General features: G+C 38.3%; 2 protein-coding genes across 4 annotated transcripts in view; both read right to left on the bottom strand.

Annotated features, from left to right (window-relative positions):
- The window catches only part of LOC115245780 (CREB-binding protein-like), a 100,011-nt gene that overhangs the window by 68,548 nt on the left and 18,599 nt on the right, over window positions 1-12,864 (bottom strand). The gene's annotated exons all lie outside the window — the stretch shown is intronic.
- Window positions 7,675-12,864, bottom strand: part of LOC115245736 — a 6,752-nt gene continuing 1,562 nt past the window's right edge. The window contains exons 4-5 of the mRNA XM_029824184.1: window positions 10,600-10,856; window positions 7,675-10,365 (exon numbers count right to left, since the gene is read on the bottom strand). Of these exons, the coding sequence (XP_029680044.1) occupies window positions 8,034-10,365; window positions 10,600-10,856 (2,589 nt within the window). The 3' untranslated portion in view covers window positions 7,675-8,033. The remainder of the gene's footprint in view (window positions 10,366-10,599; window positions 10,857-12,864) is intronic.

Below are 12,864 nucleotides of genomic sequence, written 5' to 3'. Positions count from 1 at the left end.
ATAAACTATTAAAAATGTTTAAGAGTAAATTCTTTGGTTGTCGATTCACAATTAATTATCATCATTTTCATTTTCTCTAAACGATTTATACTGACGATCGTGAAAAATTACAAAGAATAGCTTACAACTCTCTCTATTATGTCTTCAGCTGCATTGACTTTAGCGGGTCTCGCAGGGATGCCCTTTTTCGGTTCTCGTTCCATTTTATGAATCATCTTATAGACACTCGAGTTTATCAGGTAGTCGTAATTTGGTAAATTTGTTTTTTCGTACTTCTTGAAATTTACTCTGTAATAATCAATTAAAAAATCTTTGAAAAATCAGAATTGAATTAATCTTAAAGATCTTTACCGCATTTTTACATTAAATTTAATTTTTTTTATTATGATCATTATTCTTACCCCATTGTTTTACCACGAATGACTTCCGCCTGACAAGACAATACCTCAGCAATCATCTCGTCATTGAAGAAATCATTCGGGCATCTCCATCTGCGACCTTGCGTAAGTTCGAGCTGCTTAGCCTGGGGCCAGAGATCTTGCGAATGTTTTTTGCCTTTCTTGTGCACTTTTTGCTGAAAAAAATACAACGCGACGAGTTATTGACTTTACATTTAAATTCGAACACTCATCATGCATCAAGTGCATAAAATTGACGGATTTCATGGATAGATATAAAAATTCTGTCAATATCAATAAAATAGGATTGAAATAACAAGATAGAAACAATGGATTTACAAAATAGGTTTGATTGATATTAACTACAAGAAAAATGCATTTGATTTGATTCATCGTGCATTCATGTAATTAATTTATATAATTAAGGATTTTTAGAGAATTGATTTTATCTGTTAACATTTAAACAGTGTATAATTTTTAAACATGAATAATGGACGGTAGGAGAGAGAACAAAACAATAATCATTTTCCAGGTAAAACGCAAGACTGTTCATTCCATTTATCGAGATACCTGCAGTTCCTGTATAACTTGGTCTTTTGGTGATAGTTTAGGATCTGGTTCGAAACTTCCTATATAATAGCATTATTATACTTTAGACCACTGTGTCTCTTATATTTATTTAAAATACACTTGAGAAATATAATATATTTTAATATTATCGAGAGGAAATTTTACATCCACACAATATTATCAGATCCATTCATAGCATTATAGTCCATTGCTTTTTTTTTTTGCAAAACAAATTCGTGATTAGTAGAGTCAATACGCAAAATAATATCGATGCTTACCGTGCGATGGTGCTGGACTGGGCGATTTCAGAACCTTAGTCTCGTAAGAAACGATGAACTTCTTTACTCTACTTCCTTCCTCATCTGCGCTCTTCACGGAAATCGTACCATCTAGTTCCTTCATCTCTGCTTCCTCTTCCTCCATCTCTCCTTCGTCATCACTGGGCTCGATTACTTGCGGTGTTGACCTCGATGACGTCTTTCGCTCCAAGCATGCAATCTCTTCGATGTAATCATAAGTTTCCGTAAATTCTTCATCCTCTTCATCAGTGTCCTCTTCTTGTTCCTTCAACTTCTCTTCATCCTTTCGCTGTGCGAAAGGATTCTCTTCTGAATGACAACGAATCATAATTAACGTGCTATTCGAAAAACTATCTTAAAAACTATTTTAAATTTAAATGTAAAAATTTAAAATATCTGGAGATCCAATTTATAAGCTACAATTTTAGCAAACTTTTTTTCATATTTTTTTCAATTTAATACTGACGAGCGCGAACTGGCATCCATTCGAAATTGAAATCGTGACAGAACTTGAAAATTCACTAACAAGGAAACCTCGCGAGACCAAAAATTCTGTAAATAAAAATAATTTATCAAAAAAATAAAAATTTGTTTTGAAAGAATTATTTTTTAAAATTTTTATTAATGTGGTTAAATAAAGCTGTTTTTACCATGAAATTTTTGTATGAAACATTTTTTTGATATCTCGATCGTTTTTGAGATATATCGAGAAAAACAAAAAGTTGCTCTACATATAAGGGGTGCTTTCACCCCTTAGAACCATTTTTGTGTGGGCCACAACTAAAAATTTTTAAATTTCTCTCTTGACCCTCCCCCCCCCCTCCCCCCACATGTCTGTAAAGTTTCATCAAAATCAGAATTTTCGGGTTCGCGAGGTTCTCTTGTAAGAGAGTAATCAGGGTACGCTATTTTGGCTATTTCGACTATGACTACGAATCTTGGTCACCTGGTGATCCGTGATGGCCGCCACTTCCGTTACCGAGAGACCGCTGCATACCACTCAGCTCCATGATCTTGTAGAGTTGCTCGGATACGATCTTCAGGTGATTCTCAATCTCGCTTGGTAGCTGTTTCAGAGCGAGTAATTGCCGCTGCACGTTCTCCAGCTGCTGCTCGAGACTGAACTCTGTGGTCACCAGTTCCTTGATTCTTTCACTATCGGCTTTCGTTACCACCCGATCCGTCGTTGAGACGCTAGAATCTTCCTCGAGTGCTGCTGTCTCGTCCTGGCTGGACCCGGCCGCGCGGGACTCAGAACGATAATTTTCCTCCTTGGACTCGGATCTCTCCTTTGTCTTAAACTCGTCGGTCTCGTCACTTTTCTCTTCACCTTCTGCCTTTGACGCGGAACGTGATTCAGATCTTCCTTCTTGCTCCGTTCTACATGTGAGTGTTGGTGTTGCAACTGGTGTTATTGTCTAAATCAAAATTGTGAATGCACTGAACAAAGTCTGAATTTCTCAAAAGATTATTGGATATCTTATTGATTTTTGGTCTGGGAATGATTATTTGTTGCAAAACAAAACCTTAGTTTATCAAAAACTGTTTTGCTTTTTATACCATACAATAATTTTTAGCTTGTAAAGAATAATATGTGTGTTAAAAGTTTACAGGTCTAAAAGATCAATGGTACAGAAAATTAAAAAATTTATTTTTGCTTCGACAGTGGATAATATTACAAATTATCAATTGATTATCAACTATTAATTTCCAAAAATAAGTAGCTTTAACTAACAAATTTTTGCGTTAACGAAATTGCAGACAAAGTATTTAAGAATTCCGACAATTTTTAATCGTCAAAAAATCTTGGAAAAAGCAGTTTAAAAAATCGATATTGAATATATACTTACTTTTCTGAATAACCAAATTGAATATCTCTTGTAGAATATACCATATCGAATTGAGTTATAATATAATGATTATTATAGTTTTAATTATAGTTTTATAATCGATTAGATGATAAAAACTTAAGTAATTTTAAATAATTGGAATAGCAATAAAAAATAAATAACGATAGTGAATGATATATATATAATGAATATGAAATTTTCAATTTCTTCTTATTGTCACTCGCGTATTATTATTGTAGAAAAACAATTAAACCATATAACGTATATAACGATATTGACAGAAGGTTTAAATACAAACAACACAAGTTTCAACAGTTTAATTACTTAAAAATTATTTCACATGGATAAGGGGAAAAAATTAATTATATCTTCGCTCATACACAGATTGGATCGATTTTCACATAAAGTATCTTTGCATTCCGGTTATTTATTTTATAGGATAAAATCAATTTAACACATTTTAGTGCGCATTCTAGTGACAAGAAAAACAAAACGCACTATGATTGTAATAAAAGAGCACATATTATTTACGAAATATTTTTATATGGATCAACACATTATCCACGATAATCTAATAAGAGTCTCTATAAAACAAGTATACGCCTGGTAAAACGGTTAGAATCGCATCGAAACAACATATAAATATCGTCAGATGAGAATGACTACTTATACATATACAGAAGGATGATCGAGGTGCAAGGCACAAAAGCGTAAGCCACCAGCTTCGTGAAATCAACACCAATATGATTCGTGATACTTTGATAGAGGATTGTAGGCACGAATGACAATCTTCGGGTGTCTCGTTCGATGTCGCAATCGATCTTCTCCTTGCAATCCTCATGGCTTTTATCGGTGACTCTCAGCGAGAACCAAGGGAGATTGAAATACATGCTTTCGGGAGTCATGAGAGAAACCGATTCCCTCCTGGACGATTTTGATAATCTTCTGCTACCGCGATGGAAAACTTCGGTAGAAACGTAATTCTCAGCCGAATGCAGGAATTTCGAGAATGTATCATCTTGCTCGGAGATGATATCTATGGATTTACGCGACTTCGAGAGTCGTCTACTGCCACGATGGAAGACTTCGGTGGAAATAAAATTCTCAGTCGACTGCAAGAATTTCGAAAAAGTGTCCTCTTTCTCTGGGATTTTAGGTGAGACAGAGAGCTCATCGACTTCTTCAGGCAAAATCGGATTGACATTGCACTCGAGAACATCGTTCTCATCGGTTTCCTCCTTGTTTGGCTCCGGATTATCGGGAGTATTAACGATAACGATAGATTCCTGTTGCAATGAACATGAGGGACCATCTTCATGCCATCCGGAGATTTTTATGTCGCAGACATCTTCATCAATTATCTGCTCATCTAGGACTGAATCATCAGCAATATAATTTGAGGTGATGACAGAAAAATCCTGTTGCGATATGCATGACGGACCCTCCTCGAGCCATTCGGAGATCTTGATACAAACATATTCCGCGAATAGCTCGAAAATTTCCCGATTTCTACGGATGAATCGCTCAAAATATCGACCTCTCATTGCGCGTTTCATTCTTGACGAAGAGGTAATAGTGAAGAGATTGTCGAAGCTATTCTTCGCGGAACCGAGAAGATTCGCTAACGCGGATTTCAGGTAAAGATTCTGCCGATGAAGATATTTTTCTACGTAATGTCCCTTTGTCCTTGTAGATTTTGGCTCGTCTTTCTTCTTTTCGATTATGTTTGGATAATCGACCAAGTGCGTCTTTTTGACGCGTTGAAGAACAGGAGTGACATTTTTCTGGAGAACGTGTTTAAGATAGCGACCTTTGAAACTCAAACGTCGCTTGCGAATCTCTGATATATTCGATGAGTCGGAGACACTTGATCTTTGCAACAAAAACTGGAATAACGTCGTCATCAAGGATACCAGCCGAGTGCTCTCGCGTCTCAAATATGTCGCCAGATATCTTCCTTTCGTTCTGCTACGTTTCGTTTTAGAAGCGACGATTCGAGTTGTCTTCGGCTTCGAACGAAAGTGCCGAGTGATAGCACTGACGTTTCGTAGAAGAATTCTCTCTGCGTAATGCGCTCGCGGGCATCTGCTCGTCCTTCTTTTGGAAGTGGTCCCGCTTGATGAGAAACAATCGAAACCAATACTTCTCGGCCAGTATTTTTTAAAATAAAAGCTTCTCGATTTCGTCTTTCCAAACTCGAATTGATCATCAATCTGTTGATCACGGGAAACGCAGGAGTGAGCATAACCGCAGAGGACATTTTCCAGATAGTGACCCTTGAAGGGCGACCTCATTCCGGCTTCGTTGTATCTGTCGGCGGAACTGTATCTTCGATAATGATTTGGTTTGACGTCGAACAGCTTCGACTTGCATTTATATGTCGCGGGATGCCCTAGTTGATCCTCGCAAGGACGAGTTATGTTCGAATCGAGTTGCAGAGAACGCGAGGACGACAGTGGATCGTCGATGGTATCAAGGGGGGAAATTGAACACGAGGGATTCGGGTCAGACATGGGGGAATCTTCCTCGAGCTTGTTCTCCGTTTCATGCATCTTTACCTCGAATGGTTCCGGCGGCTCCGGTGTCCCGGCGATGCTCGCCTCTGATCCTGGCGGCAGCAAGCCCTTTTCTACAAGACGCGTGATCACCGTCTTTTTGTCCTGTTTTTTTATTACAACCTTGTAGCTCTCGCCGTCGTCCTCTTCCACCTTCTGCTCACGCTTAGGCTTTGGTACCGGTCGCTGTGGTTTCTGTAAAAAAGTGGAGGTGCGTTTCAGCTCTTGCGTCCGCTCGGGCTCGGCTGTTGCAATGTGCTGCAGTTCCTCCAAGACCTTCGAATCTTTCAGGATCGGGGCACGCGGTCGTAGCTTTTTAAAGTTCACCCTGTCGATTGCATGGAAAAGATGGACGTTATCGTTATTATTATCATAAAAAAACTCACATTTTTTAAATTTAAAAACTTATTTAAGTTAATTGTGATATTATTTTTAATATATATTAATATTATTATAACATTGTTTTTATAAATAAAAAGGATGACAAGGGGATGGATACTGATAATCTTTAATATTGCACAGAATGTCATCATCAATCAACTCGACAATCGTGAAAATGTACCCCAGTAATCCTTTATCGGACAAGAGCTCCTCCTCCTCGAGGATCAGCTGTGCGATCTCGTCATCCGTGAGATTTTTGTTGGGCACGATCTCGCTGTTGGCGCCCCCCTCCCCCCACATGTCTGTAAAGTTTCATCAAAATCAGAATTTTCGGGTTCGCGAGGTTCTCTTGTAAGAGAGTAATCAGGGTACGCTATTTTGGCTATTTCGACTATGACTACGAATCTTGGTCACCTGGTGATCCGTGATGGCCGCCACTTCCGTTACCGAGAGACCGCTGCATACCACTCAGCTCCATGATCTTGTAGAGTTGCTCGGATACGATCTTCAGGTGATTCTCAATCTCGCTTGGTAGCTGTTTCAGAGCGAGTAATTGCCGCTGCACGTTCTCCAGCTGCTGCTCGAGACTGAACTCTGTGGTCACCAGTTCCTTGATTCTTTCACTATCGGCTTTCGTTACCACCCGATCCGTCGTTGAGACGCTAGAATCTTCCTCGAGTGCTGCTGTCTCGTCCTGGCTGGACCCGGCCGCGCGGGACTCAGAACGATAATTTTCCTCCTTGGACTCGGATCTCTCCTTTGTCTTAAACTCGTCGGTCTCGTCACTTTTCTCTTCACCTTCTGCCTTTGACGCGGAACGTGATTCAGATCTTCCTTCTTGCTCCGTTCTACATGTGAGTGTTGGTGTTGCAACTGGTGTTATTGTCTAAATCAAAATTGTGAATGCACTGAACAAAGTCTGAATTTCTCAAAAGATTATTGGATATCTTATTGATTTTTGGTCTGGGAATGATTATTTGTTGCAAAACAAAACCTTAGTTTATCAAAAACTGTTTTGCTTTTTATACCATACAATAATTTTTAGCTTGTAAAGAATAATATGTGTGTTAAAAGTTTACAGGTCTAAAAGATCAATGGTACAGAAAATTAAAAAATTTATTTTTGCTTCGACAGTGGATAATATTACAAATTATCAATTGATTATCAACTATTAATTTCCAAAAATAAGTAGCTTTAACTAACAAATTTTTGCGTTAACGAAATTGCAGACAAAGTATTTAAGAATTCCGACAATTTTTAATCGTCAAAAAATCTTGGAAAAAGCAGTTTAAAAAATCGATATTGAATATATACTTACTTTTCTGAATAACCAAATTGAATATCTCTTGTAGAATATACCATATCGAATTGAGTTATAATATAATGATTATTATAGTTTTAATTATAGTTTTATAATCGATTAGATGATAAAAACTTAAGTAATTTTAAATAATTGGAATAGCAATAAAAAATAAATAACGATAGTGAATGATATATATATAATGAATATGAAATTTTCAATTTCTTCTTATTGTCACTCGCGTATTATTATTGTAGAAAAACAATTAAACCATATAACGTATATAACGATATTGACAGAAGGTTTAAATACAAACAACACAAGTTTCAACAGTTTAATTACTTAAAAATTATTTCACATGGATAAGGGGAAAAAATTAATTATATCTTCGCTCATACACAGATTGGATCGATTTTCACATAAAGTATCTTTGCATTCCGGTTATTTATTTTATAGGATAAAATCAATTTAACACATTTTAGTGCGCATTCTAGTGACAAGAAAAACAAAACGCACTATGATTGTAATAAAAGAGCACATATTATTTACGAAATATTTTTATATGGATCAACACATTATCCACGATAATCTAATAAGAGTCTCTATAAAACAAGTATACGCCTGGTAAAACGGTTAGAATCGCATCGAAACAACATATAAATATCGTCAGATGAGAATGACTACTTATACATATACAGAAGGATGATCGAGGTGCAAGGCACAAAAGCGTAAGCCACCAGCTTCGTGAAATCAACACCAATATGATTCGTGATACTTTGATAGAGGATTGTAGGCACGAATGACAATCTTCGGGTGTCTCGTTCGATGTCGCAATCGATCTTCTCCTTGCAATCCTCATGGCTTTTATCGGTGACTCTCAGCGAGAACCAAGGGAGATTGAAATACATGCTTTCGGGAGTCATGAGAGAAACCGATTCCCTCCTGGACGATTTTGATAATCTTCTGCTACCGCGGTGGAAGACCTCGCTGGAGACATAATCGCTGGTCGAATTGAAGAGACTCGACAAAACACCCGTTTCCTGTTCCGTGTCCTTGAACGACCTTGAGAGTCTTCGGCTACCGCGATGGAAAACTTCGGTAGAAACGTAATTCTCAGCCGAATGCAGGAATTTCGAGAATGTATCATCTTGCTCGGAGATGATATCTATGGATTTACGCGACTTCGAGAGTCGTCTACTGCCACGATGGAAGACTTCGGTGGAAATAAAATTCTCAGTCGACTGCAAGAATTTCGAAAAAGTGTCCTCTTTCTCTGGGATTTTAGGTGAGACAGAGAGCTCATCGACTTCTTCAGGCAAAATCGGATTGACATTGCACTCGAGAACATCGTTCTCATCGGTTTCCTCCTTGTTTGGCTCCGGATTATCGGGAGTATTAACGATAACGATAGATTCCTGTTGCAATGAACATGAGGGACCATCTTCATGCCATCCGGAGATTTTTATGTCGCAGACATCTTCATCAATTATCTGCTCATCTAGGACTGAATCATCAGCAATATAATTTGAGGTGATGACAGAAAAATCCTGTTGCGATATGCATGACGGACCCTCCTCGAGCCATTCGGAGATCTTGATACAAACATATTCCGCGAATAGCTCGAAAATTTCCCGATTTCTACGGATGAATCGCTCAAAATATCGACCTCTCATTGCGCGTTTCATTCTTGACGAAGAGGTAATAGTGAAGAGATTGTCGAAGCTATTCTTCGCGGAACCGAGAAGATTCGCTAACGCGGATTTCAGGTAAAGATTCTGCCGATGAAGATATTTTTCTACGTAATGTCCCTTTGTCCTTGTAGATTTTGGCTCGTCTTTCTTCTTTTCGATTATGTTTGGATAATCGACCAAGTGCGTCTTTTTGACGCGTTGAAGAACAGGAGTGACATTTTTCTGGAGAACGTGTTTAAGATAGCGACCTTTGAAACTCAAACGTCGCTTGCGAATCTCTGATATATTCGATGAGTCGGAGACACTTGATCTTTGCAACAAAAACTGGAATAACGTCGTCATCAAGGATACCAGCCGAGTGCTCTCGCGTCTCAAATATGTCGCCAGATATCTTCCTTTCGTTCTGCTACGTTTCGTTTTAGAAGCGACGATTCGAGTTGTCTTCGGCTTCGAACGAAAGTGCCGAGTGATAGCACTGACGTTTCGTAGAAGAATTCTCTCTGCGTAATGCGCTCGCGGGCATCTGCTCGTCCTTCTTTTGGAAGTGGTCCCGCTTGATGAGAAACAATCGAAACCAATACTTCTCGGCCAGTATTTTTTAAAATAAAAGCTTCTCGATTTCGTCTTTCCAAACTCGAATTGATCATCAATCTGTTGATCACGGGAAACGCAGGAGTGAGCATAACCGCAGAGGACATTTTCCAGATAGTGACCCTTGAAGGGCGACCTCATTCCGGCTTCGTTGTATCTGTCGGCGGAACTGTATCTTCGATAATGATTTGGTTTGACGTCGAACAGCTTCGACTTGCATTTATATGTCGCGGGATGCCCTAGTTGATCCTCGCAAGGACGAGTTATGTTCGAATCGAGTTGCAGAGAACGCGAGGACGACAGTGGATCGTCGATGGTATCAAGGGGGGAAATTGAACACGAGGGATTCGGGTCAGACATGGGGGAATCTTCCTCGAGCTTGTTCTCCGTTTCATGCATCTTTACCTCGAATGGTTCCGGCGGCTCCGGTGTCCCGGCGATGCTCGCCTCTGATCCTGGCGGCAGCAAGCCCTTTTCTACAAGACGCGTGATCACCGTCTTTTTGTCCTGTTTTTTTATTACAACCTTGTAGCTCTCGCCGTCGTCCTCTTCCACCTTCTGCTCACGCTTAGGCTTTGGTACCGGTCGCTGTGGTTTCTGTAAAAAAGTGGAGGTGCGTTTCAGCTCTTGCGTCCGCTCGGGCTCGGCTGTTGCAATGTGCTGCAGTTCCTCCAAGACCTTCGAATCTTTCAGGATCGGGGCACGCGGTCGTAGCTTTTTAAAGTTCACCCTGTCGATTGCATGGAAAAGATGGACGTTATCGTTATTATTATCATAAAAAAACTCACATTTTTTAAATTTAAAAACTTATTTAAGTTAATTGTGATATTATTTTTAATATATATTAATATTATTATAACATTGTTTTTATAAATAAAAAGGATGACAAGGGGATGGATACTGATAATCTTTAATATTGCACAGAATGTCATCATCAATCAACTCGACAATCGTGAAAATGTACCCCAGTAATCCTTTATCGGACAAGAGCTCCTCCTCCTCGAGGATCAGCTGTGCGATCTCGTCATCCGTGAGATTTTTGTTGGGCACGATCTCGCTGTTGGCGTCCACCGGTTTCTCCTCCACGAGCTTTTCCTCCTCTCGCCTGACCTCTTCTTCGGCGGACAACGGTTCGACGACGATCTTCTCTTCTTCGTACCGCTCGATCACTGTCTCCTCCTTTAAGATCTGTTCTGGGAAGACTGGCGGTAAGTCTGAAAGCTAATAAGCAAACTAGACGTCATCATCTCGCTGCCACTTTCTCTGGTATATCATATCTTTCTAAATGTCAAGTAAAGATCAAAGATTTTCCCCGACGAAAGAATGAGATTAATTTCCGGTAAAATAGATTCTTAATTCATTGAAATTGTTTGAATTACAGAGGACTTATAAAAATCAAATATTCTTGTTACAGCATTATATTCAAATTAGTATACTTGAGTCTATAATAAGTTCCATACACATTCTAAGAATTGTGATATTTAATAATTTTGATACGATATAAATTTTCTTATAAAAACATCTGAGAATTTTAAATCAAATATTTTAAGTATTTTTTTATCTCTTAATAAGAGAAAAAAATATGATTGTGTGTATCAATTCATTCAACTCTTACTTGGCGACATAAATAATCATCTTTTCTCTCCCTAATATCGTATTTTTTTAATATATTCGGGGAGTAGAGTAATTTTTCTTTTTAGAAATTTTTGAGTTTCAAAAAATTGACGCAAAAAATTAAATCCGCGAAGCAGAGCCAATTGTTCCGAAGAAAAAATGAGAACATTAAAAAAGAGTTCGCGTAGAAACCTCGTCACCAGTTAAGAGTGTAGCCAGGGATGCTGTTTGCCTTTCATCTCACGGATATATACTCACGGCGATCTTATATGGGACGATGTTCTCTTCAGATATCGCCTAGACGGCCTTTCGTGCCTCTTCCTCTCTGCGCAAGCAACAAACACAGCAACCAAGAAAATAGACTTTCTCCGGCTCGCGGTGGATGCGTCGAGCGACCGGCTCGCGGACGCGAATATGCACCGAATGCACCGAACGCACGGATTCCGGCGTGTGTGTCTGATGAGATTTACCCTCTCGCTCTCTACTCTCTATATGCAGCGAATCCCACGAATGCGACAAACGGCAAGAAACGGGGCGCGACAGGGACCAGCAATAAAATCGCCGACCAATGATAAACAGATCTCTCATTCTGGGTCACCTATTTATAGGTGTCGCAATACATTGCCACATAGCTCATACGCACACCGGGATATTCTTGCCGTCGCCGAAATTATTATCGAAGAGTATGCCGGCGATGAATGACGCGCGGCAGCCGGCTGACGCACTCCGTTAGGCACGAGATCCTTGAGGACTCATTAAATTTGATTATAGCCTTCGACCATTACCGCTCCAAAATTAAACTTGATCTTGATAAAGGTGTGAGATGATCGAAAAAATTGGCCAGCCTTAACAATTTTTCCGTACTTTTTGCTTGCGGTTAGTTTCTTTAGTTACATATAATAAACATGAGTAACTATTCGTTACTTCTTTAAGTTATAGACGTTATAATTGCTTTTCAAATAAAATAATCCTTATTCGCATAACGAATCAATAATGAATTACTCGCATACTATTGTATATTTTTATAATGTATTTATAGATATTTTATTTTTTCTCTCTCTATCTTAACATATTTTTTTTTTTTTTTTTTTTTTTTTAATATACTTTGACACTAGATATAATATTTTTCAGCAGCAAGAAAAAAAATAGATAATTGGAATTTTTATTATAACAAATTGTACATAAGATTTAATATAGAAAGTATATTTGGCTAAAATCTCCGATAACGCAATTTCAGTGTCAATAAATTCGGGAAGACTAATATTGAAGAACGATTTCTCCTGGGACCAAATGGGACAAGAGCTTAATTTATGTGAAGAGACGTGGTCGACTTAGCTATTACACATATTTACGTACTTGTTTATTCATTTTGGCTCCGGTGCAACCGGCATGGGCGAGCGTCATTTATCTCCATTTCCTATTTTCTCGATATTAATTATATACGCAGTGCATCTAATTATATATTATATTCCTAAGAAATCGAATAATGTAAAATGACGCTAAATGATATTTTTTGAGTAATAAATTCAAACATAAATATAAAACTGTTTGTGAAATATCACACAAAGGTTATAATATTATTTAATCTATAAAAAAAAAAAATTATTTATTAAAA

The sequence above is a fragment of the Formica exsecta genome, unplaced genomic scaffold (assembly GCF_003651465.1).
Source record: "Formica exsecta isolate Colony F162 unplaced genomic scaffold, ASM365146v1 scaffold13, whole genome shotgun sequence".
Lineage (NCBI taxonomy): Eukaryota > Metazoa > Arthropoda > Insecta > Hymenoptera > Formicidae > Formica > Formica exsecta.
This window is presented reverse-complemented; position numbering and strand designations above follow the sequence as displayed.